The sequence below is a fragment of the Tasmannia lanceolata genome, unplaced genomic scaffold (assembly GCF_043159265.1).
Source record: "Tasmannia lanceolata isolate RefF3 unplaced genomic scaffold, GAP_Taslan_0.1 ptg000003l, whole genome shotgun sequence".
Classification (NCBI taxonomy): Eukaryota; Viridiplantae; Streptophyta; class Magnoliopsida; order Canellales; family Winteraceae; genus Tasmannia; species Tasmannia lanceolata.
In genome coordinates, this window is record NW_027518680.1 from 41,989,061 (window position 1) to 42,016,844 (window position 27,784).

The 27,784-nt window shown below is 36.8% G+C and overlaps 1 protein-coding gene across 1 annotated transcript; it reads left to right on the forward strand.

The window, feature by feature from the left end:
* Positions 1–21,264: 21,264 nt before the first annotated feature.
* LOC143854705 (uncharacterized) lies at positions 21,265–27,626 on the forward strand. The gene is made up of 5 exons (XM_077364805.1): positions 21,265–21,589; positions 22,805–22,847; positions 22,930–23,205; positions 27,038–27,147; positions 27,272–27,626. The coding sequence occupies exons 1-5, from the start codon at positions 21,473–21,475 to the stop codon at positions 27,296–27,298; spliced, it is 573 nt and encodes a 190-aa protein (XP_077220920.1). The 5' UTR covers positions 21,265–21,472; the 3' UTR covers positions 27,299–27,626.
* Positions 27,627–27,784: the final 158 nt, after the last annotated feature.

Here is a 27,784-nt window from a genome sequence, read left to right on the forward strand (position 1 = left end):
GCTTCCTAAGATGCCTTCCAACTAATCTTACCCCCTAACCCCCCTTAGTAATCTAGATTAGGGTCTAATGGTGACTTGAAGGGGAAGAAAGCATCTTTACTATTTACAAAAATGCCCTGATCTCGGATAATGCACCCCTCAATTATGTCATACACTAATCTGCGTACCCGCATATCCTCCTGGACGGCCCACAATGGCAAATTTAAACTGGTTTCCCAGATTCCAGCACAACCCCCCTTTCCGGCTAAATCGCCACCCTTCTGAACTTGCACCACGACACTTTCCGGGGTTCGCTCGCTGGGTAAATCAGCTCGGATTTCTACAAAATTTTACAGGGACCTCGGTGGGACCCTAAGCTAACCTAGGGCACAAATTGGGACCTCAGAACACTAGTTTATTAGGGTAATTATTTAAAACAAGACGTAAAAGGGTTCGGTCAAAATGGGGTGTCTACAACCTCAGGTGGATCAACTAGAGTCCATACCTTGTTGGAATACATAGAGTCCATTTTGGATTTCATAGCGTCCATCCACTTTCCTGCATCGATGTCTAACATCGCCTCTTTGAACTTAAAGGGATCTGTATCTTCTGTATTCACTTCACCCAAGTAGACAAGTCTATTGGGTTATCTATCTCCCCACTACTACGTAGGAGTGTTGGAATAGGTTTAGTGGGTACTTGCTAAACTTGCTCATATCTCTCTATTGGATTTTCGGGTTGCTCTTCTAAGGCAATCATATCATTTCTACTCGCATCTTGAATGAACTCTTCTTCTAATAATGCGATATTCCGGCTTACAAAACAGTTTTGCTCATCAGGGTTATAAAACGTGTAACCCTTTGTTTTCTTAGGATATCCAATAAAGAGACATATATTGGTTTGTGCTTCCAACTTTTCAACATCTATCTTTTTAATATGGGCAGGACAACCCCATATGATTCAATGTGGGTTTTCTACCCGTCCATATCTCGTATGGAGTCCTTGGTATTGATTTATTTAGTACTTGATTAAGGATGTAGAGAGCCGTTTCTAGGGCGAATCCCCATAGAAACAGAGGTGCTTATGCAAAGCTCATCATAGATCGAACCATGTCTAACAGTGTTCGATTTCTCCTCTCTGACACACCGTTTAACTCTGGTGTTTCAGGTGGAGTCCATTGACAAACTATTCCGTTTTCTTTTAAGTATTTCATAAACCCATCAGAGGGGTACTCTCCTCCCCTGTCGGAGTGAAGTGTCTTAATCTTTTTGTTTAACTAGTTTTCTACTTCACTCTTGAACTCTTTGAACTTTTCAAAGGTCTGAGACTTACGTCGCATTAGGTACAGGTAACAGTACCTTGAATGGTCATCCGTGAAAGTCACGAAGTAGACAAACCCTCCTCTCGCATGATTAGAAAGAGGACCACATACATCCGTATGTATCAATTCCAATACACTTTCGCTTCTTCCACCCTTGCCTTTGAAGGGAATTTCAGTCATTTTGCCTTGGAGACATGGCTCACAAGTTGGAAAGGGTTCCACTTGGATTGAATCCAATGGATCATCCTTCACTAACCTTGTGATCCGCTCTGTGACCTAATCATTAACAAGTAACATATCACACATATTTAATTTTTAGTACCTATTAATTGTCATGTAAAGAAACTTTTATTGATTAACATGAAAATATACTGGGTTTTAGGGCACCAACTCTAATATCACCATGATAAGATCCAGTGGCTATGCACTCACTGTCATATCTTTAGCCATTTTGCTTTGTCATGCCTTGCTTCTTAGGTTTAACCCAAGGCCAATGACAAATATTTAGGGGGAGAGCAAAATTGCCTCAATTGTGTACTTATATGGACTATAGTGACATGTTCATATTGTCCATTACCCCATTAGTTGTGCTTAAAGTATAAATCTTATGGATCGAATATAAAAAACAAAACAAAAAACTGCTTCTCATTCACTGTACTTGCTAAAACTCTATGATAGGCATTAAAAAAGCTTAATATGTCATATCCTCACTAGTTTTATGGGTCATAAAGTTATTTCAATAATATCCTTTACCTGTGCCCATTCACCCTAGTTCTACATAGAACCAAACATAGGAATGTTTTACATTACCATTCTATATCTCTATGTTTGATTTCTCTTATCATGCATATTTCACTTTTATCATCTTATATTCATGATAAGTAGATAAGGTAAGTAATCATTGCACTGCTTGACACTATATATTGAACTTTCATTGTTAACACCTCCATTTTTGCTGCTGCCAAAAGGGGGAGAATTTTGGAATTGATTAAGTAGTCCATAGTTTAAATGCACCACTTGCTTTATATTCTTATATTACACTTGTACATATAATGAGGGGGAGTAATATTTCACTACTTATATCCTTTGATGGTTATTTGTCTATAATTTTGATATCTTCTTACTCCTAATCAATTTGGTTTGCCATCATAAAAAATGGGGAAATTGTTAGCTCAAGGTTCCCCATGGGTTCAACTAATCACCTTTACATTGTTGTTTTGATGCTAGCAAACCCAAATTGATTAGTCTTTATGGATTACTGTGTTGCTTTGTAGTATTGTGCCTTAAACAGAAAAATCAAATGTCAAACCAAAGTTACCAAATCTAGCACAATACAAATCAACATATGGCTTGCGGATCAACATGCACAATGAACCAAATGAGCTTGTACATATATTGGAGACATCACCCTTGGAAGATGTTCAAGTTAAAAGCTCAAGTCAAAGATCCCACAAGCAGGCCTTGCAAAGTGCAAAGAGAAGCTTGGAGATAAACTAGCATTGATGACCACCTCATGTACTGTAGACACCCCATTTTGACCGAACCCCAATAACCGTGTTTGATTAAAAACCTTAGTAAACTAGTGTTTTAAAGTTTCAAATTGTGTGTCAAGGTAGGTTAGGATCCCAAGTAGATCCATTTAAAATTTTGTCCAAATCTGTTGTGGTTTGCTTAGCAAACGAGTGTAGTTCGTGAGATAGTGTATGTATAGTGTAGCAGAAGGGGAGTGATTTATCCGGTTCGGGGGGGTGACCCGATCAGTGCATTTTGCAGTGGATAGATGTTCCTGGGTAACTAAGGGGGAGCGAATTTATCTTGTATTTTCACTAAAATTGTTCTTATGGACCACTCTAATTAGTACAACTAAGTTCAAAATATACACATGGGGGAGTGTACCAAGGTAACTAATGGGGGGTTTAATTATGCAAAAAAGACTATAAATAGAGGGTTAGCTGGTCATATAAGGGCTCTCGTTTATTTTCGTAGAGGATTTTTTAGAGAAAGAGAGAGCTGAAAGTTTTTTCCCCAAATTCCCTAAAACCTAACCTGAACCCTAGTCTTTTCACCCTTCTTCTCCGACGAATATGATCGGATTCCGGCAGGTTTTTCGGCCAGATTGATTTCTCTGGCTAGCTTCTTCACTTTTAAGCATCAGTACCTCTATTTCTTCATTCTTCTTTCTTTGGATCCATCATAAAACTCTAATTGCAACATTAGAAACCCTAACTCAAAGTTTTCCAAAACCTTAGATCTACTCATCTTTGGGTTGGATCTAGCTGAGCCATAACGAGAGGAAATCACGAACATCTTTCCGATCGGATTATTTCAAGAAAGATTGGATCAGAGGATAAAAATCAGGAGGAATTAGAAGGATACAATTCGAGGTATGTTTCATACTCTGTTTTTCTTTAAAGCGTGTGATTCATGATCTTTGTTGATATTTGATTCCAAAATTCGCTTTTCATTAAGTCAAAAATCTGAGGTTAGAGCCTTGAATGTTGTTGATTGTGTTAATGAAGATCCTGATGATGTCTTGAGATTTTTTTTTAAAGAACAGAAGCTTAATCATGTTGTCAGTTTTGAGTTTATTCGATTACATTTTGTATAAAATGAAACTGATGAGGTTTATAGAAAGATTTGTTATGAGGCATTCAATAGATGTATAAATTCAAGCTCAGGTTTTTGAGAGGTTAAAAATGCTTACTATTAGAGTTGGGATGCGATTTAGATTTTATATGTGTATAACGTGTTCTTATTAGTTTTGTGTTAAAAGATGTCAGGAATGCATTTCATATCAGTAATCTCCTTCATATTGTAAATTTTTTTTTAATAGCATTTGGTGGTATAAATTCATGAATTAGCACTGGAAAATTTAAAGAACCTTGTTTCAAAAGGAGATTTTTAAAGTGCCATTATTGCAAGTGGATGTTTCATATACGTAATGGTTTATGTTTTGAAAATATTAAATAGATAGAGCATAAGGATGTTCCCTGCAGTGTTTTAAAACTCGGCAACTCGGCTCGGAACTCGGCCGAGTCGACGCGGATTTGCGGTGGCCGCGTTTTGGAGTCCCGGACTCGGCGAGTCCTGGCCGAGTCGTGGCCATTTTGAACTCATATTCCATCCTAACTTCAACCATTCAAAAAAAAAAAGATCAGATTTACAGGAGAGAAACGTACCTAAAGCCGCAGAGAAAACCCTCTGTAATAACCTAACTCATGAAGAAGAAGAAGTAGTTCGTTTTTTACTGGATCTGATTATATGATTTTGTGAAATGATAAATACGCCCCCTTTCATTACCTGAGACAGCCCCTCCAATGTAAAATAGTAGTCATAAATACACTAGAGAGGGCTGTCCCGAGTAAAACCAAGGGCTGATTCGAATAAAACAAAGGGGCAAATATAATTTATTATTTTTTTGAGCAGTGCAGTACACAGTGAAGTTGTCAATTCCAGCCTGACTTTTGCAGCTTTGCTTGTCTTATTCTCTACCTCATTCTGGGTGTCGGTGACAGCCATTTAAGAAGACAAGGATATAATTCTTTTTTATGGTGTAAGCCTTTATAGTTCCTTACTTTTCTAGAAGTACTGTACGGACCACACTAGAGGATGATCCAAACCGTCCATGTGATGTGCCATGGACTGTTTGGATCATATGGACGGTTTAGATCATCCTCTAGTGTGGCCCGTACAGTACTTCTAGAAAAATAAGGGACTTTAAGGGCTTACACCATATAAAATCTCCTTTTTTGATATATATAACCTCTTTCTTTTGGTTATTAAAAAATATTTCTAAATTTTCTTACATTTTTAACACCTGAAAAACAAAAAGATAACTTAAACTAAACCTATTCAACATTTACTTAGATGGACCTTCAATTTATGAGAATATGCCTCCAATTAAATCATAATCATATCATTATACTCAAAATTTTTCCAAGAAAAATTTCTCATCAAAAATGTTTTTCTTGCATGTATTTTTTTTTTAAATTAGCGGGCTTGCACTTGGTTAGATGATCTAAACTATTCATTTGTTGGGCCCTACTTAAATGGGTTTGGATTTTTGTATTTTTTTCATTTATTTTTTAATAAAAAATAACGACTCGGCCGCGTCAACCGCGTTCTTGGCCGCGTCAACCGTGTCCGCGCTGAGTCGACAAGGATTTTCTTCGGCCGCGTTCCGCGTCGAATCCGCATTTTTAAACACTGGTTCCCTGTTCTCATTAGATAAATGACATCTCTCGCAAAACTTGTAGTCATCATTCTCAATTTTGGTTTTCAATGATCTGCCTAGAACCCAGTGGTTGTAGATGAGGTTCTCTGCTGGGTATTATTTCATATATTTTTTTTAAAAGAGAGATTTTCTTGCTGTTTGATCTTGATTGTTGATGTGCAAAGCTCGATTGATGATTTTTTATGGCGTTTGAGTTAACTATGCAAGACATCTACTCTGTTTTGGCTGAATACTTGAAAAGTTTAGCACAATTTTTATAAAAAAATCATTATAATGATTTTTTTATGATAATGTTTCCTTGTAGTTATGTACCTATAGATTTTTATCCTGAAATTAACAAATTAGAAAAGAAAGCTTTATCAGGTCTTTATTATTCAGGGTTTAATTTCTAATTTTAAAGGTTACTTGAAGGTGTTGGCTGAAAGGATTTTTTCATGCATGAATTTATTGTTGTATAGCAGCCCTCACACCCATGATTTGGCAGCCCTCTTCATTTTGATAATGGGAGCCTTAACACCCCTTTTGATATCGGCAGCCCTTAAACCCCCTTTGTTAATGACACCCCTCATACCACCCTCATACCCATTTCGATTTTGGTAGCCATTTCCACTATGATATTTGCAGCCCCCTAACCCCTTTTGATAATGTTTAAGCAGGTGAATGCTATAGTTTTGTATTTGTGGGTGTGTGTGTGTGGGTGTGGGTGTGGGTGTGTGTGTGTGTGTGTGTGTATATATATATATATGAGTGTGTATGCATGTTTGTGTGTGTGAATATGTACATATGTGTAGGTGTGTGAAAGAGTGTAGGTGTCTGTGTGTAAGTGTGTATATGCGTGTGTGTCCATGAGTGTGTGAGAGTGTGTGTATGTGTGTGTATGTGTGTGTGAGTGTATGTGTGAGTGTTTCACAATGACTGTTGAACAAATTAAAAAAAAAAAAAAAAGATTTCACAATGACTGTTTAGTTAGGCATTATATGATGTTGATGCTACCATGAGTCCTCATGTTTCCTGTTGAGCATTCTTGTTTACTTAGGAAGCACCTGTTATGGTCCACCAAAATTCGATTGTGTATGAACAACATTAGGTGGCCATCAGTTATTGCACATTTAAATTTCCCTTTTGGCTTTAAGTAGTTCGGTCACATATACACTTGAGCCATGGTTTATCTTTACACAGGAGTGGTCATTTGTTTGTGTATCTTTGAAGTCAATTTTACCCATGCATATTTGAAGCATTGCTTGTCAATTGATTTCATACTTCACTTGTTTGTTGTATGTATCTTCCTTATCTGATTTTCATGTTTTGGGCCTGATAGTCTGCAACTATTCCTAGATTTGAAACAGTCAGCGTAAGTGTAGTTAGTATAGTTGAGCTTATAATGTTGAGAACCGAAGGGAATATGATGTAATCATATATGCACATGAATTTTGTTATTTGTATTTAAGCAACGTCGACATGGATGGAGTTCTAGTAGTTATCTTGGATTATATTTTGGCTAATTTGTTTCAGAATTATGCTCCTTTAGTTGTTACAGCTTTGTTAAAATCATCACTCATGTGCACATGATTTTTGGCCTGTGCTTTTATTTCTCCTCTGTCTATGTCTTGATCTCTCTAAATATTGCTCAATTCATGTCATTGTTTGGAACTTGCTATTCTATTTTACTCATCAGATTTTTCCTATATTTACGCTCAGCATATTGTGATGGTGGTTTGGTGGTGAAAATTAATGCAGACTTGATGTGAATGTTGAAACAAAATAGCAACCTTGTGTGCTTTAATCTGACAATATTTATACTGTTTTGTTTAATTGCATAAACCTGAACCTGTCCCCATTGTTCTAGTTGAGCGTTCGTGATTGTTAGGACGTCCATAGAACCTTATATTTATGTATACACAGGCAAGCTTTATTCAAGGTAGAGCTGTCATTTGAGAAATCACATCTCTTTGGAGATTTGAGCAATTAAATGTGAAATTCGGGAGCTCAAATATTATTCTTGTCAATACAATTGTATGTTTGTGTGGACAAAAAAAATTAGATTACTCAGCCACTAGCTCTTTGTCTTATCATCCAATTAAAAGTGCAAAATGATTGTTTCAAATGATCATATGAGCCTTTAATATGATCTCTCAATTTCTGTTCTACTCCCAAATATGAGCCCAATGGTGTATTTTTGTATTAAAATTTGGTAACCAAAATCTTGCTTTCAAGTGTCTAGCAGAAGCCATCACTTCAGTTTGATATGTACAGCCCCCTTACCACTTGGGTGTTGGCATCTATCACTTCAGTTTGATATGTACAACCCATTTTCCATTTTGGTGTTGGTATTCATCACTTCATTTTGATATGTACAGCCTGTTTTCTACTTTGGTGTTGTTATCCATCATCTCGTTTTGATATGTACAACCCATTTTCCATTTTGGTGTTGGTATTCATCACCTCATTTTGATATGTACAGCCTATTTTCTACTTTAGTGTTGTTATCCAATCATCTCATTATCTCATTTTGATATGTACAACCCATTTTCTACTTCGGTGTCACCATCCATCTCTTCATTTTGATATGTACAGCCCACTTACCATTTTGGTGTTTGCATCCTTTGTTTCATTTTTTATATTTACAGCATTTTTACTACTTTAGTTTTAGCATCTTTCACTTCCCTTTGTTATTTCATCATACCCTCATATTCTATAGGTTGATATGGTAGAATATCTCGTCATTAAGAACTTGGTTTTAAAGTTGCAATATTGCTGCTGTGGTTTTTTTTTTTATGTGGTCAAGGTAGGTGATAAAAAAGATAAAGTACATTGATTAAAGGTTTTGGAAAGATATATCTGTTTTAAGGTTCTTATTGGATTTCTTATACTACAAATGGATGATCTAAGTAAAAGGAGAGGGAAGGTACTTTACTTGTCTCACACTCATTTTGATCATATCTTAATGCATATTCTGAACCTGATTTCAAGTGTCTTAGTGTCATATGATGTCTCTGAAATCGTTAAAGGGGTAACTCCATAAGATACTTTGACTACACTAGGGTTTATAAGGATATATCAGACTAGTGACCAATGATTGAAATAGGTCTTGGGAAATCATATTTGCAAGCTTAATCTTTAAGGACTAAATGTATTCTCCCCAATAGAACCGTGCTATGAACATGATTGTAGTCCAAAAATCATGGGGATTATTTTAAATGAACTCTAAAGCTTTTGTATGAGATTCTACTGCCCCTCTTTGACATGTGTTAGACGGTTTTCAACACTATGACTTTCTAAATTTTGTTAGATTTGCATTGTGCAAGAGGTGGACATTTGGCAGAAAGTCAGAATTTGGGCTCAGGCAATCAATAAAGTCCCTTTCCTTATTTGCTTCTTATTCCTTTTCTTTTATGTAGGATAATAATCCCTTCTCTAATTTAATTTTTTACTAAATCAACCATGTTGCATGGCTGTACAAGTGTAAGTATAGGAGTTAACCTGGACATTTTTTCAAATTCGAGGACATGGTTTTAATGTCTAGAGTTGATTCAGTGTACCTCTCATTAGTATTAATATAATATTTGTTAATGGTTATGATTGAAGAGTATTTAGAAATGATTTGTCTCATTCACAAACTCTGATGTTAACACATCTCACATGTTGTCTTGTTATACACAATTTTCTTAGATATTATTATTTATATGTTGCTTGCTTGATATTTACTAGATAACTGTAGTGGTCTTAATTGACAATCATGACAATTAAAAAATGAATGAGTTTATATAGCTAGGAAGTAGGGCGTGGTGATATCATTCTACCAAGGCAATATGAAAAGGTCAATATTTACATTATTATATGATGAAGACAACATTATTCTGTTGATTTACATTGTAGCAATTAGTTCTTTTGGTGAAAATTTCAAATACATAGTAATGCACTTAACCACTCTTTTGATAGTTATAGGGTTCAATCCTGTCTTTTCTTTCCTTCATCGCTTTATCTAAGACAGGATAAATCATCATCATTGCAAGGGCGATGAAGGTGTTAGCACAAGCTCATCTTTTAGGGGATTTACCTAGTCCAAATAGCATTCCCCTCTTGTTTAGGAGATTTTCCTTGTCTTTTAGATAGATACCTTTATAGAATCCTTCCCTCATTGCAATGGCGATGAAGGCGTTAGCCCAAGCCTACATTTAGGGGGACTTACATAGTCTCGATAGTATCCATTTCTTTCTTCTTCTCATTATAAAGACTTTCTTAGTATTTTAGACAACCTCAAGTTTTTAGTTCTCTTCTTCATTGCAAGGGTAATGAAAAAGTCATCTAGAGCCTCCACTAGGAGACACATTCTATCTCATTAAGGCGATTCTCCTTTGGAGACAAGCCTTGTCGTTTAGAGCCTATCCCTTAAGGAGTTTACCTTGCTCACATTAGAAAGTTACTCATAGGAGGTATGTTTGGCCTCATTTATAGAACCCTTTCTAAGTTGTACCCCAACTTGTACCCCCTACTAGTTGGAGACCAACTTGGTCTGTTAGTCACCTGTACCCTTATCTATCTTTGCAAGGGCAATGATAGGGATACTTAGAGCCCACTTTTGTGTCTAGGAGATTTGCCCAGACTCACTAGCACCCATTTTGGCAGCGTTATTAGAGTTTAACTTATTTTCCCTCATTTTTGGCAGCGTTATTAGAGAGCCTTTGACTTATTGGCACCTCATCTTAGAGTTGTTAGATATGTTTGGACCTATTTGCACCCCTATTTTAAAGTTACTTATTTACGAGTTTATCCTCTTATATAGGAGTTTACCCTTAGTGTTGTTGTTACTCCTCTTTGTTAGAGACTAACTCAGTCTTATTAGAGCTTTACCTGCTTGGGATCTTAGATTATTTTCATATCCTTGGGACACTAGTTTACTTGTTTCGGTACCTTACTATTTCATTCTCTTCGAGGTATTAGTTTACTTATTGTGAATCATTTCACTTTGATACTAGTTGCTTGTTCGGGGTTTCCCCTTTAGCTTTAGGGCTTTGCTCTAGTTTAATTATTGTGTTTGCATGTTTCCTTTAAGGGTGAAAATATTTTTAAAAATCTAAAAAACACTTGAAAATTTAAAAATCCAAAAACATTGGAAACATTTTGAAATTCAAAAACACTGAAATATCTGAAAAAGTCAAAAGATTTTATAATTTTAGGAGCGTACTAGGAAAGTTTGTTTCCGAATTACGTTAACCTGATCCCCTTCCACGAGGTACGTAGGCAACTTGGGATCCTCGTCCCAAGTCCAGTCAAATTTTGTAAAGAAATCATTTAACCCTTTTAAAAATACAAAAATCCTTCATACAAAATGTTTTTGAAAATATTTTCCTCTAGAGTTGGAGTTTGTCCTAGATAGAGTGTTTTGGTTGTTGTGTGTTTGTGTTAGAGTTAGGAGTTTGTTCTAGCTAGGAACGCCTCTGTCGGGTTAGTTGGTGATCCACATCGCCGACTGATGACTAAAATATGATGCGTTAGATAGCCCATTGTTTTCCTTAAGACACACAGCCTAGTTACACATAGGATATAGGAATCACCTGTATTGTTTAGGGCTAACTTGCATTTAGTTAGGGCATATAGGGTGTCTTAAAATCTACAATCCACTTGAATTTAAATAAACGTTCAATAAGCTTGTTTTCCTTAAGACACACAGCCTAGTTACACATACGATATATGAACTACCTGCATTAGTTTATGGCTAATTGCATTTAGTTAGGGCATATATGGTGTCTTAAAATCTACAATCCACTTGAATTTAAATAAACATTCAAGAAGCTTTAAAAACCAGTCTGATCTTTTAGGTCGAGTCTAGTTTAGTGGTCTAAATGTCTTAGGCATCATAGTTTAGAATAGGTGTGAAAAACTACGTTGCCTTGATTCTCGTGGAGGCGGTGATACGTAGGCAGCTTTGGATGAACATCAAACCATCCAAAGAATCGGGCGAAAAGTTTAGAGTATTAGGGTTTGTTATTAGTGTTTTAAGATTTATGTTTATTGTTATTATTGTTTCTAGCTTATGATTATGATATGTGTTTTATTTCAAATTGTTATCATCTCTTCATTTGGTTTACTTACATGCTTAGCTGTAGCTCTCACATGTTTAGGTGTAGCTCGTTACTGGTTACTTGTATACTGTTTAATGCTCATATGCTTAGCTTTAGCTCTTTATTATTGCTGATTATTATTTTTGCTATCATCTACTGATGTTTGCTCATTGTGCAGATTTATCTCTTTAGTTATAGATGTGCATGTGTGTGTTACTATTTTCTTAGATGTGTTGTGTTAGGATTAGATGGATGCTTAGAGATTGGTAACAGGGTTATCTATTATCGGATTAGCATTAGTCTTCTCTGCCTCTTCGAGAGACAACAGATTCTAATGTTTATTATAATAACAAATGATACCGGTACTAGTTCTCTTTAGGTATGGATGGTAGATATGATGTATGGAGATAGATAGCAGGGTTATCTGATATTAGATGGGTTCTAGTCTTCTCTGCCTCTTTGAGAGACAGCAGATTCTAGTGTTCTTTCTAATGTCAGACGACACTGATATCATTTCTCTTTAGGACTTGTTTGTTTTCTTTTACCCATCATCGGGTCATGCATGTTTAGGTAGACGTTTACTTGGAGATATTTGTTCCCATTTCACATGATTTTCTCCCAAAATTCATCAAAGTTAATTAAAAAATGACATAAGAGACCAAGTGCTTGCACTTGGGCGGATTGAGATGCTCTTCGGACCTTCCTCATCCATAATCAGGCATGGACCTATATATGCTGGTTATCCATTGCACAGATGACTTTATTTTTTTGGGTTCCATGGCCTATCCATGGATGGCGACTCTGATTTGTTTTTGGTACGTCTTGGTTTGGGGATTTATCCTAGTATCAAGAGGTATATCATTTATTGCCATTCGTGCTATGCTATGAAGGTGGCACCGTTTTGAGAGTTCCTTGGTAGAGCTCTCTTTCATGTGGAGATCCAAATGACCGACGGGGGACTCGTTTCTCGTCGCCTCCTCAGGATCGGGGTCCACATGTACCATTGAAAATGTTCAAAGAATGGAGGAAGTCACAAGGCCCAAAGCAAGTTGAAGAGTTCACTCACAAGTTGAAGATGTCAAAGAAAGTGCTAAGGAGCCAAGACAATCCAAGAAGACTCATGGTTCTACATTTTATAGATTGTATTGGAATCCTCTTGTCAAAATGTATTTGCACTTTCAAATGGTTTTCAAGTGGTTTTCAAAACAAACTTGACATCTATGAAAACCATCGACACACCTAAAAATTTGTTTGAAAACTTTGGACAAAAGCCCAAAGATCATAGCCTAAAGTCCAAGAGCTTTAATGTTTAAAAATAACTTTTCAAAATAGGGCCGGTCGACCGTAGTCTCCTAGCGACTGGGGGTTGTATGCTGGAACTCCAGCATCTACTAGATGAAAGTCGGTCGGTCAACCCCGGTCGACCATGGATGGAATCCTGAAAATTTGGGAGCCATCTAGAAAGGTCTCGGAGGTCGATCGCCATAGGTTCGGCCAACCGCGGATAGGTTTTAGACAAAAGATAAAAATGTCGAGAAAGCCCTTTGCCGGCGACCGCGATACCCCCGATCGACCGCGACGGTCCGAAAATTCAAAATAAAAAAGGAGCGCCCGATAAGGGCAGGCGCCCACAACACCCCGGTCGACCGCCCCGTCTGGCAAAGTAGCCATTAGGGCTTGCGCGAGTTGCTTTTTCTTAGCCCGTTATTTACGGTTTTGCCCCCAAACGGTAATATCTTTGCTGGGGCTATTTATACCCTATCCTTGACTTTCTAAACAACCTTTTGCAAAATTATTTCACATCTTTTTTAGCTTGCACTTTCAAATCTAAGGTTTCTCTTACATCCTCTTATATACTTTGATTTTTGCATTTTTACATTCGACGAGAGGATCTCCATAGGGATTTATTGGTGTAATCTTTTAGAGAAATTGCAAGTAGGGGTGTTCATTATTCGGTTTTAACCGAAATAACCGACCGAACCGAATTCGTTCGGTTATTTCGGTTCGGTTGGAAGATCAATCGGTTCGGTTTCGGTTTTCATGGATGCCAAATTTCGGTTTTCGGTTTCGGTTTCGGTTTTGAGTGGAAAAAATTCGGTTAACCGAAATAATGATAAAAATCATTATTTTTTTAAAAAAAAGTGTGATACGGGCATTCCAAAGGATGATCAAAACCGTTCATTTGATTGATCACAACTTAATTAGGTTGTGCTCCAAAAATCATTTCGATTGGATGATCCTAGCCCTCCGATCGAAACTAAGATTTTGCATTTTTCCCTCTTTTTTCCCACTATTTGGTTATTTGGTTTATTCGGTTATAACCGAATAAACCGAATTGTTAATCGGTTCGGTTTTGAAAATTTTCGGTTCGGTTTCGGTTACCGAAATTTGATAACCGAAATTATTTCGGTTATCAAATTTCGGTTATTTCGGTTCGGTTATAACCGAATAACCACCCCTAATTGCAAGCTATTTATTGTTTGTATTAGCCTATCAAGAGGCATTGAGTGAGCTTCCTTCTTCCTCCTATTTATCGTAATCGGGGTCTACGATTCGGCCAAACAATAAAAGTGAATCCAGCACGAAGAGGAGTGATTCCCTTGGAGGCGGTTTGCGAAGAGGGTTAATCTCCTTGGAGGCGGTGTGCAAAGAGAAGTAATTCTCTTGGAAGCGGTTTGCAAAGAGGGTTGATCTTCTTAGAGGCGGTTGCGAAGAGGGTTTGTTCCCTTAGAGGCGGTGTACTTTGTAAAGCTTAAGACTCCGCTGAAATCCAAGTAGAGACTTGGTTTGGCAACCTAGAGGGGGGGTGAATAGGATGTTTATAAAACTTTTGCCTCTTAGAAACTTTTTCTAAATTTCACCCTAGTTTTATCCATTGGTTAATTAAGTTGAATTAGTTAAGCTTAACCAATTTTCACAAATGTATATAAGCTTAAAAACCCTTGTTTAAATAACCAACTTAATTAGGAGATTTAGTGGGTTAATTAGCAATGTAAAGATATTCTCGTTGGATGGCAATGCTAACTCACTCAATTCTAAATAATAAGACAAGCACAAATAAGAGAGTGAGAGAGGGAGTGAGAAATCGAGAAATACCAACGCAAGCGACACAAGGATTTATAGTGGTTCGGTCAACGGCCTACTCCACTCTACTCAAGGTCGCACTTGAGGATTTTCACTATTGAGACCTCCACGACGCCCGGCTCCAAGGCTTTTACACTCCAAGGGAATTAAATGAGGATGCCCTTCCACCTTTACAATGACTCTTCTTCTCCGCCGAGTTCTAAGCGCTTCACCCAAGGAAATTAAAAACAACAGATGCCCTTGCCACCGATCGAATAAAAAAGAAGTATTAGCCTCTTACTAGGCTTGATTACAAGTTGTAGCTCTAAGGATGCTCTCAAGAATAAATAAGTTTAAGCCTAACCCAATCTCAAATGATTTTCTCAAATCAAGGCAAAAGAGGTTGGTGAGAGAAATTACCCAAAAATAGTTCACAAATGATTTTCTAAGGATTTTTTGAAGTTGGACAATGCTCCTCTTGTGTTTTGGACCCTTGAATGGGTATATATAAAGTCCCTAACTCCATGTGACCGTTTGGGGGGTAAAACAGTCAAAACTGGGTCAAAAAATCAACTAGTGGTTGCACCACAACGGCTATATTTTTTTTGAAGAAAAACATTTCTCGGAGTTCCGAGCAAATTCTCGGAGTTCCGAGAATTCAAACAGAGCTTTTATTTTTAGAACCTGGATCATTTTTCGGAGCTCCGAGAATAATTCTCGGAGTTCCGAGATTGGATTTCCAGCAAACAGTGTCTCATTTGAAAAATTCATATCTCCTTCGTTTCTTATCGGAATTCGATGTTCTTATACTCTACGGATATGAGAAAAATGAGAGCTATCTGTTAAAAATATTTTAAAATGTCTTAAACAGGTTTTGATGGGTTTTAGTTGCTGGTCCAGGTTGTTGCTTCGGAACTCTGTTTTGTCGCCATATGGGTCCCAACATGTTGGTACACCACCATGGCCATTCACATATCCATTTAAGTCCTTAAAGGGTGTGTTAGTCTCTTTGAAAAATATATTTTTAGGGGTTTAAACAATGTGCCTTGACAAGAGAATATGCAAGAGAGATAGGAATACATTCTACCATTTCTATCACTCTCTTGAACTCTTCTTTTGAGCTGGGATCTTCTATGGTTGAGCTTCCATGCTTGACATCTTCAAGTTGTGGTACAAGCTCCTTGGTCCTTTGCATTAGGTTCTTGATCATCCACCTTTGGCCTTCATGAACTTCCTTTGTTTGTTCAATGCTTTGAGATGGTTGATGATGAGCTTCTCCTTGGTACTTCCAAGGTGTGATTGGTCCAAGTATGTTCTAAGCTCCTTTGCTATTGTGTTTGGTTCATCTAAACAACTAATCAATTTGCGTTTGTTAATCATCAAAACAAGATGATTAAATGAACCCATGGGGAACCATTGGGCTTACATCCGCATTTGTAGAGGCCCAACATAGTGAAGGAAAATCTTAAGGAAAGATCAAGTACTTGGGTAGTGGAGTAGGTCCATCTGTGACCAAACCACTCTAAATCTTTGTGTGATCTCATTTCTCTCCTTCTTGCCTCCTTTGAATGTTTTGGTAATATCTGACCTTTAATTATGTTTATGCTTAATTGAACAATAGTTCGATTTAAACTTGTAATGTTTTCAAAATCCTAATTAAACTTGATTGAAAATTTTAATTACCCGATTCACCCTCTCTTTTGGGTTGTCCTTTGGGATTTCAGTGACACTAATCATCACAGAAAAATTCACACTTCATTGACATTAGTAAATCAGGCAAGCTTGTACGGATGAGATGTGACCCGACATTTTGGTTTAAATTTTGCACGTCATCTAAGGAGAGATCATGCGTTTGCAGCTTTTGAAGTATATAATGATCTTAAAAACTTTTACTTGAATAGTGTGACAAGCGGTGTAGATATTATAGTGGAACCAATCTTCATCTTTCTGAGTAAGGCAAAGTCTATGACTGGCGAAGCTTTGGCCGCAAATATCTTCAGCCACTATGTATTCCAATTCTTCTTCCTCCGAATTTTTCTTTTTCTTCAAGTGGGTCCCAAAAGGTTGTAATCTTCTTGCACTTGTAACTGTTGTTGCGGTTTTGTGCAAGTAGACAACATATGGCTCATGCCATAACAGGTCAATAATGCAGAACCGGTGTAGACATTGTAGGGGTCCGATCCTGAGATTGAGGAGCATTGTTTGATGTGTGAAGAACATTACGAAGAACATTACCGCCACTTTCATAAGGAAAAGTTCTAGAGCCGCATCTTCTTTGTGAAACTTCAACAACATGGATTTCACATGTGCTTCTGGCACATTATAGAAGATCTGAACCTGAAGAACGTCTTGGATAGATGACTTCAATCCACTGAGAAAACATGCCACAGTTGCTTTTCCACCATGCACAAAGTTGTTTCTGGAAACCAACTTGTAAAACTCCTCTATCTACTGAGAAACGGAGCGGTTCCCTTGCAAAAGCCGATAGAGTAGTTAGTACATCATTTATTGGTAATTGAACGGTAATAAATCTTGTGGCATATCTTGTTTAATATCCCACCGGTTAGAAATAGGAGGTTCACCTAGTTGGTGTCGTTGAAACTTCAATCATAGCTTGACTCCACACAGCTTAGGAAGCAGTCGAAGAAGTGTCACCAATGAAAAGACCCTTTTGTCTGTTGGTACTTCTTTGAATTAGAGAATGTCATTGGCGTTGGCACACTAGTCAAGGAGTTCTTCTGGCTCAATACTTACATGGAACTCTGGCATTTTGTACTTTTATTCATAATTCCAAATCAAAGGAATTGAAGTTATTCAATATAAATGCATTTGAAAGAGGAAGGGAAGAACCGATGGAATAGTAGAGACCTTAAAGGCTAGGCAGCAAAAGGAAATAATCAAAATGTTGGAATTAATTGTGAAGAAGCTTCTATCGTATAGTCCTCCTATATCCTTTGTTTAGAAATTCTAGAGATTCCATACTTACCTTAACCTTAGATGTATGTCATAACCTTAGCTGTACATACGCTACGAGGAAATGAATTTTAAGTATTGGAAGGTCGTCATCTTTAGCAAAATCGTCTTAGAACTTACAAAAGTCTTCCCAAGAGCAAGGTACAAATTGATAGGAGGTGGTACAACTGCGCTTACTTATTGCTACTATTTAAAATTTTATTTTTACTTATTAATAGGAATTTCCTAGGGACCATCGCCTAAGGCCAGGGGCGGAGGCACATATAGCATGAGGGGGGGCCATGGCTCCCCCTCCTGACTTGCAAAATTCCTTCTATACTGCATGGATGTACATGCATGCTTTAGTTATTTTAGTGGCCATGGCCCCCCAATGACCAATGCAGCCAAGTGTAAATTAGTCCCCCCAAGTGTAAATTCCTGGCTCCGACCCTGCATAAGGCATTTCGTTGAACCACTGTTGCATGAGAGTGCAGCCACATAGGCTCAAGTTTTGTCTCAATCATTTAATTCATCTGAGGTGGCTGCACTCTCATGCAGCAGCTGTTCTGTGAAATGCCTTATGCGATGGTCCCTAGCAAATCCCTTATTATAACTATAAATTCATAAAAAATAGAGCAGGATTAAGATCAAGCACAAAAAATAGTGGGACTCACATTTTGGAGTATCTAAATCATTCATTTGTTGGTCCCCACCATAGATAAAATGTGCCCCAAAAATCTTTTCTACTAGGATGTTCCTAAGCTCAATATAAGATATTTTATATGATAGGCGAGCGTGAAATATTTATGTTAGATTTTGATTTCAAAATCTTATTTTTTGGTTAAAAGATAGTGTTTGGAAAATATTTTCTAAGTGTGTTTTGGAAAAAGAAAAACATTTTTTTGGAAAGAGTTGCTTTTTGTAAGAGAAAGAGAAGAGTGCAAAAGTAGTGTGAAAAGATAGTCCTTTACCGACTCATAAAAAAGAAAGAGTTGGGCTTATAAAGCTTTACTCTTTTTCTCTTCTTTATTATGGTGCACAATGGGTCTTAGCCATGGGTTGAACCGCGGGACATGGGCAATGGGCTATAGGGCGCATAGTGGCACATTTTTAGGTGGTGCAATCCGAAGCGTCGGATCGTAGTGTAACGGTTAGTGGAAAATGACCATTGGATGGTGTCCCATCTACTCAATGGTCAAAGGCCCAAAGGGTGCGATCTGCACCATGGATGGGCAATCTAGCGGTTCGGAGTTGGAAGGGTTTTTACACAAGCCAACGGTCACTCCAGGATTGATCTGAGCCGTAGAGTCGCAATTAGACTGATCTAATGGTCAGAATTCAAACCCGCTGAAAGAATGTCCAGAAAGGATGTTTTCCAACGGAAAAAGCCACCAGAAGCTCTATAAAAAAAGTAAAAAATACTCATTACAGAATTCGAATTTCTACTTTGGCATACCCAAAATTGCTATTTCCAACACAATTCTCTCTCTCTAAACCCCTACAAAGTTACTGTTTTTACAATTTAGAAATACTATCAAATATTATGTTTTCTGCAGAAACAGAACACCTGGGTCTCAAATACTTACAAAATTCAAGGTGATTCAGGCTTGATTCCGTTCAGTGCAGAACGTCATTAAACAATCAGTTTGGAACCGGGCTTCATTGTATCTTGGAGTCGAGTTCATGGTCTCCTGTACACACTACTGGTGGGGGCGATTATCGTCTTAAGGAAAGCGTTTACGCGCCTTGAAGCATCTTCCTATTTTCTTATCTTTTCTTAGATTGAACCGGTACACAAAGAATTCTCCAACAATTTACACATCTTAAAGTACATTAAAATTGCGCCACCAATGATGATCCGAACCATTCATTTGTTGGTCTCTACCAAAGATAGCATGTGCATAAAAAATATAACCGGTGGGATGATTGTAAGCCTTAAATTTGTGGAGGTTTCTACACTGTACCGTTCCTTTTAAACCACCTTATATGAAAGGGTTAGGAACATTCTATCATGCCCATTTTTGGGGCACGGCCTCTCTATGGCGGGAGAGAACAAATGAATGGTTTAGATTGTCCAGTCACATGGGCCCCGCTGTACCTTTTTTTATGCTTATGTAATATATAAGTGTATAGTATAAAATCTCCCAATATATTTGGTGTTAAATTGATGGCTCCAAAACTTGAAAAATCAACGGTATAGAAAACTGCACAAATCGAAGGGTTAGTATCATTCTATGGACAAGATTTATGTGGCAGAGCAAATCTAGGGTGGGGAGCAACAAATGAATGGTTTCGATTACGCTAATAGGTGCAAACTATTCTCTTTTGTGCACGTCTATATTATTGCGAAAATACATGCCCACATAAAATCTCATATAGCCATTAAATAACTATATTTAAAAAAACGAGTGGAAGATCTCAAACAGTTCTATATACACATTCTTCCTATTTTAACTATATGCGCATTGCAAGTGCCTTCTATTTGTGTATACTTTTTAACAAACAGACACCCACTCGGTATGTAAGGAAGTCATGTTAGTTGTGTTCTGTTACAAATACAGACCATCTGTCTCTTCTACCCTATCCACCATTAATTAAATTTAATTAATCATTACCCATAAAATAATTATTATTGTTATTACTAAAATATTTGGAAGGGATAAACGGTGGATTTTGTCTAATCATTTTTCAATCTTCCCAACCTCCCCGTCTAACCTTTTTGGTTCTTTCTTTTAACAAAATTGAAGCAATAAAATAAAATAAATAGGGAAATGTTATCAGCACTACCATATTTTTATGATCGCACTTCTCACTTTATTAAAAAAATAAGGTATGGCCCGCACCATAGGATGATCCAAACCGACCATTAGATGGGCCACAGCCTAAATAGGTTGTGCCCCAAAAATCATTTCCATAGGTCGATCTTAACCCTCCGATCTATAGAGGGACTGAATATTAGAGGTTTGATCCTAACCAACTATAGATTTGAGGGTTAGGATCAAACTATGGAAATGATTTTTGGGGCACAACCTATTTATGCTGTGGCCCATCTAATGGACGGTTTGGATCATCCTATGTTGCGGGCATATTGTACTTTTTAATAAAATGAGGAGTGCTATCATCAAAATATGGTACTGCTGATCAAGGTTTAAAGTTTCGGTTTCGGCACCGGTGTCGGCCCCTGGAATTTCAACATTTCGGTCGAAATCTGGTACATAACCGGAAACGAATATTTTATTCCATATTAAATTTCGGCCGAAATTACTGAAATTTCAGCCAAAATTACAGTGAAATATTAAATTAATATTAAAAAAAACAAATTTTTTGGGTCAAATTTCGGAAAAACCGAAATTTCGACCGAAATAAATGACCGTTTCGGTTTTGATTCATTTCAGTGTCAGTCTCCTTTCGGTAGAAATTTAAAACCATGGTGCTGATAACATTTCTCAATAAATATTTTCTTACCAAAACTATCCATCTTTATATTTCATACATCAAACATTTATTAACATTTGAACGAATGGATTTACATCCGGAGGTGGGAGACTTCTTCAGATGAACAGTCTAGATCATTCTAGCATGTGGGTCCATCTTAAACATAGCCTAGGAACAGTTGGAGACGAGGATCTTATAAAGAGGAGGGAGTAGAATTTGAAACGCACTACAACAGAAAAAGCAAGATTCCTATCTTCAACTTTTTATCTTCTTTCGGTCTTTGATTTCTTCCTAAACCTTTCTTGAAAAGCAAAGCAAAGAAGAAACGATTCGCTTCAGCTCTTGTTAGTTGTTTTTAGACTCTCTCTCTAGATGGGAAATTGAATTCTTGGTGGATCTTTCATTTTCTTTTTTTCATTAAGTGAGATGGGGGGATCTTGCTGTAAATTACGCAGAGATTATGGCAATGAACCCAAATATGCAGACTCTACATTGGGTCACTGTGTCAAGTTTCATCGCAAACCTACAAGGGGCAGAATACCGGTTCGACTTCTCTTTTTCTCTATTTTTCTTGATTCTTTATCGGGGTTTTAGGTTTTGAATTTGAGATGATTAGTTGCCTCTTTGATCATAGATAACCTTTCTCATATTGATGTAATTTGTCTGTGAATTGTGTCTAGGGTTATCTAGTTTTGTTTCACAAAAATAATCTATCTGCAGAGTATATGTTATTTCCCTATTTTTGATCTATATGTTTTCTGTTGTATTGTTTGATGCAGGAAAAAAAACTGACATATATTCCTGTTTTTTTAGTGGAATTCAGTTTCCGAGTTCTTTATTTTTAGCAAAAGATTGTAGGATCACATTGGATGTATTAGGAGAAATACAGGTTTCTTCTAAATTTGATGCTATGGTTAAAAGGTTCAGTTCATGTGTGAGGTTAGAACAAGTTTAATTTACAAATGCTTTGTCTGTTAATGTAGACAGAAAGAATCGTTCTTGTCTCACGTTTATAGGCCCCCTTTCTAAAATATTTTGGGGGTTTTTATCATGAGTACACTAGATCATGCTTGCTTTCCCACACATTCTCGTTTCATATACATTTAGGGCATGTTTGGCTTCCATGAAAAAACAAATTCAGCGAATATTTGTTTACCTAATGTAAGAGAGGGGCAAAGAGGTGAGAGAGAAAGAAAGATTTGAGGGGGTTGTGAGTGAGGAGAGCATGGGATCGGGACGGAAAAAAGGGAAGAAGAAACTTCTATTTTAAACAGGAAATTCTTTTCTTTGTTTACCAATGATATCACATGCTTAGCTACTCACGGCCAGGTCATGCTTTTAGTTTAATTTTCTGTCTCTCATTTTCAGTATACATTTACCAAGAAGATTGAGGTTCCCATATTGAAGTTTCATTCTGGTTTTGAGAAATTTGACTAGGATGTTAAGGGTAGATGATATTAGTTATGAATTGATGTTGATTGCCTTATACTCTTATTTATGCATAACACATTATTGATATTAGATATGTTCTTTAGAGTAGAACTTTTGATGTTTTTGTACATCACATTGAATTTAAGTTTTAGTCAAGTTCTTATTGTTTGATGAATATTCTTGTTTAAGTACTTTTCTTACAATTATCCATGTACAAGAATTGCTAGGGCTCCCTGTAGTATGCTTATTATCTTTTGAGTTTAGAAAACGTGATGTGAGCATGTGATTTGATAAATATTTCTTTGCTTGATTTGAATCAATTTACAGGTTGCCCGAACATCAAGGAATCAGGTCTTGTCTTCAAATCAAGGTATGCGCTTCGTAGAAGAAAATTTTTTGATATTAGAAATATTTTTCTGTTTGCATCACTCATCCAAAAAGTGGCAGCGCAGATGCAATGTACAGTCAAGGCACACAGAATGGACAATCAATTGGGTCTCACAAGAGTGATCGAGTACGGAGCCAAGAACGTCGATTTAATACAGTAAATTCTGGTGGCAGTGGGACTGAAGGAATTGGATCACTTAATATTCTCAAAAGAAATGATGAGACAGAGCCTTCTGCAGATTGTAAGCATGAAAGACTAGGTGCATCTGAAAAACCTACATCAATTGACTCACTTCTTCCTATTACGAATGATGAGGATTTTTGTCCTACTTGTCTTGACGGTAAGTTGCAATCTCTATCAAATTAAACCTGCTATAGGGACAAAAATGTCCATAACATATTGAAATATAACTGATTTCTCTGCCACTATTTTAAAAACAAACTTTGTACATGATTATACAATTATCTAGTTCTTTTCCATTACTCTTTCATTTGTAGTCATTCGATCTCCATTTAATTCAATCCTGATCATCTTTTTGGTGTTATAGACCTCAAAGTTAGCAGATTTTTGATAAACCCTTTGAGGTGGGATTTACTTCGAATGGTGTTCTAGTGGTTATTAATCAATAGTGGAATAATAATTTCAAACGAACTAGCTTAAGCCCATGTAACTTCTCTAAATTATGCTAGTCAAGGTTACTTAAGAAGCCTCAACGGTAATTACTATTTGCATATAATGTGGCTAAGTTCTAGCATAAACAGTTCTTAAATAGATTTGAGCTGCTTAGGACTAACATAAGCAGTGACCTCTTATTCGTTTGGCTCGTTGTTTTTTCAGAAGTCTTGCATTGTAGGTTTCTTGGATTCACCTTATTGGGCTGAAGTTACTTCACCCGATTATTAGTTATGTGCTGTTTTAAAATGATATTTTCCTGGCACCGAGAGAACAACACTCATCAAGACAAGAAAAACGTTAATTTTAAAAACCTCATCCTTGATGTATGTTGATACCTGTAATTTGGTAATCGACATTTTTTTAGTATCAATGCGTGGATTTTTGATACACTAACAACTGAAAGCAATTAGTTAGTGCTTTCTACAGATGAACTATTTGACATTTTTTGATGTTTGTGTTATTATGATCTTAAATCAAGACCATTAGTATATGAAATCTTTGAGAAACTCCATCACATCGGGGCCATGTAAGAAGGTTTTCGAGCTCCAATGTCCGATATGCATTGATCCGGTGATATAGAAAATAATTTGTAAGTATCTTACCTTTACATTTGATAATATTTATATAATGCACAACCAATTTTTATGCAGTTCGGTTTGAAATTAGTACATTATCTATTTTGCACTTATACGAACTATTGAGTGGTAATGTTTATCTTTTGATTTTATCATACAACTTACAGAATATGGTGCGTGTTGGGTTTCTCAAGGTCACCGTGTTGAAGACTTCGCCTTCATTTTGAGTCATAGAGTACATAGGCTAATCTGACTTTATCCATTTTAAATTTTCATCCAATAGGTCCCATCATGAGTCTTCCCGAGTACAACCACCAACATCCTAATCCATAAGCCACCAAGTTGAACGGCTATTCACGTATGCTCCGTTTCGTTGCCATTGGATTTTTATTTTCCAGGAAGTTTGTTGGAGAATAGTTGCCACGTAGGACAAATTCCTCGTTTGGTTGCCAAAATAGCATTGGACTCTCCTTTTAATAATTGCTTATTGGGTGACGTGGACTCCTTGTCCCCTCTTTATGATTTTTTAACCAAAATATTCCAAAAGCAAGGACTTTTGGTTGAATTTTCTAGGGAATGGTTCTCTCTCTCTCTCTCTCTCTCTCTCTCTCTCTCCCTATATTGGTAATGACACCCCTACTTATTCTCCTGCTCTCCAAGTATATGCCCCGCATCCAAACACTACTTACACGATTCTCCGAGGTAAATTCTAGACAAATCAAAATGCTTGTCTCCTCCCTTTTGACTTCTTTTGACTTTCCAGTACTCTCCGAGCCACTCCCGAGCAACCAAACGGCGCAATAGTGATGCTTTTGTTCCCTTTCAGTTCTTGTAACAAATCGAGAAAAATGTACATTTTACAGAAGCTTGGTGTTGTGAGTAATAAAAAATAGATGCAATGTGTAGTCTAGGATAGAAAATGGATTAATATTTCTGAATGTCTATTTTTGTATGAACCATAATTGCCAGAATCGCCTTGGGCTTGTGGGAAACAGGGAACTCATTTCTCCGGAAACACATCTTCCGAAACGTGACAAAGGAATCATTGAAACATTTCCGAAACATAAGGAAAACATATGGAAACACTTGGGAAACATATGGAAAACTGATGCGAAACAGGTGTGAAAGGAGTACGGAATGTAAGGAAAATGTACGGAAAACATATGTGGAACATATGGAAAATATTTTGTGGTAATCACACTAAAAAATGTGGAATACATATTAGAAAAATAATTATACATATAACAGAAAAACAATTATGCTAAAAAATAAAGGGAAATGATAAATTCACCCTTTTTCTTTACATAGGATTGCCAAATCCACTGTATATGGCAATCAGGGCCATTGAGTCCTTCCCACGTGAATCAGACCCTTTGCAGTCATACATACACCAGAGGTGGTTGTCCCATGTAAAAAAGGGGGCAGATATATCACTTCCCAGAATTAAATATGAAAAGAATATACATAAATCATTTATGTATGCCTGCAACTTAAATAAAAGATTATGAAAAAAATTAAAAAGGCATGTATTTAAGCATAAAAACTCTTAAGAAATTTGTAATTAACAAATTCTAAATCTGCAAAAGCACTTTTCTTGTTTCAATTGTGTTTCATATGGATTTCCCGTGATGTTTCTCTATCATTTTTGAAACATTTATAACACATTAATTTTCTATTATTTCCCCATTTCTCATTTCCCCTTGATTTTTTCTTGCGATTGCCGCTTTCGTTTCAGGTGTCGCTTCCCGAATTCCTTTCCCAACCTGGTAACTATGGTATAAACTGCCATTCAAAAAAAAAAAATAATAAAAAAACTATGGTATAAACTACATATGAACATTTTCCTTTCTGGTGATGACATGGAGTAAGTAGCCTTGCAGTCAGTGTTGCAAACAATAGTAATATGCTAGAAGACCATCACACTGTCAAGAAGGCGAGATTTACATGCTGGGTGTAAGGTTAGCCCTCCCACTTCAGCTGCATAGTAGATAGAAACAGAAGTCTTACTATTTTTATGACTAATACAGTAAACTTGCATTAAATTCTGCCCCCCTTTGACGTGGAGTAAAAAATTGAATCATAAATATGTATTATAACAAAAATGGAATAAAAACGCAATTGTTATCTGTATAGTTCCTAGTCTGTTTGGCAATTTTTCTCTTCTTGTTGGAGTACTGTATAGTTGGGGTATTGTTTTTATCTCTAAGGTAAGTTGGCGAATAGGTTTGTTAATGGGCCGGATGCAATCAACCGGTTTAGTAGTAAAATGAATAGCCTGAATCTGGATCCGATTAGAAAGTAAATTTTGAATCCGATTAGACTGTGGATCAAGGCCTGTTGACACCGTTATTGGCAGACATGTGCTTATAAAGAATAAGAAAAGATGTGTGCCTATGTTGGGTTGTAAACCTTGCCAATATCAGAAGGTTGGAATGGTTATATCCTTTTATATATTTGTGAGGGTCCATGTCCTAAATGTATCATGAGGATTTGGATGCATAATCACATATGGGTTGCATCTACAATCGTCAATTGAACATCTATTGAATGCTGTTTGCTATTGTCGTTTGTAAAGCAGAAAGTTTCTTCATCAAACATCTTAATTTCATCCTGGTAGAAGTTATAGATTTGATAGATATGGTGCACATATAAACTTATTTTAGAGTTATTGGTGCGTTGTGTAGTGCAGGTATTATGGGCCAGTTCATCACATATGGTCTTGATCCATTTCTTAGGGACTCTAAAGCCCTGTTTGTGTCGGATTCGAGAATTTTGATTCCAATAATCATATTTGAACTCACAATTGGTTCTCAAAATTCAAAACAAACAGGGCCTGAATGAAACCCAGTGACATAAATATGGCATGTTTACTTATTGACCATGCCAAGTGCTCGGCCCTGATAACACTTGTTCATATCGCAGGTTATGACAAGGAGAACCCCAAGATAATCACCAAATGCAAGCATCATTTCCACCTGTCCTGCATCCTTGAATGGATGGAAAGGAGTGATACTTGCCCCATATGCGACCAGGTTTGGGTCTGATAAACTTGTATTTTAAACGTTTATTCTAAGTGCTGGGAATTGTAGATGATAATCCTGTAATGAAAGTGTTGGAATTTAACAGAACTTAATTCCCAAGCGTTGGATGTTTCAGGAAATGGTCTTTGATGAGACGAGCTGATTTCTGCAATGTGGCTGAGCTTGAGAGCCGGTCAGCAAGCAACAGAATTTTCTTTCAGCATTACAAAATGCATATGATTCTTTCATACAAGTTCAGAGAACTTCACCAAAATAGTATCTCGTTTTTGACAGAAAAGCATAAACAGAAGGTACCAGTCTGCAGATGCCATGCATGCCAGGACAACCGATCCATTTCTTAATAGGGCGAAGTTTTCTTATGTTTTTGTAGTGTATTGTTTGTTTTTATCCTTTTTTGGTTCACTTTTTTCTTTGCCTGGACATGCAGTTGCCCAATATCAAAAAATCAATATCCCATTGATACCTTTTCACCTTATTTTGCAAAAAATGTGAAAATAGGCAATTGAGTCGTGGAAATAAGCAATCAGCTATACTGTATGAAATATTGGCACTCCGCCAATGGTACGAAGCATCTTCTTCCATTGGTACCGGCCTGATTTAATGAAGGTGATAATGGGCAGTGGAAACT

What these genes read in the sequence shown, in the direction of transcription:
- LOC143854705 (XM_077364805.1), top strand. Translation starts at nt 21,473, where the DNA reads ATGGGGGGATCTTGCTGTAAATTACGCAGAGATTATGGCAATGAACCC. An exon ending in TTGTCCTACTTGTCTTGACG is followed by an intron (nt 23,206 to 27,037) that starts GTAAGTTGCAAT and finishes TTCATATCGCAG; the next exon opens with GTTATGACAAGGAGAACCCC. An exon ending in CTTGCCCCATATGCGACCAG is followed by an intron (nt 27,148 to 27,271) that starts GTTTGGGTCTGA and finishes TGGATGTTTCAG; the next exon opens with GAAATGGTCTTTGATGAGAC.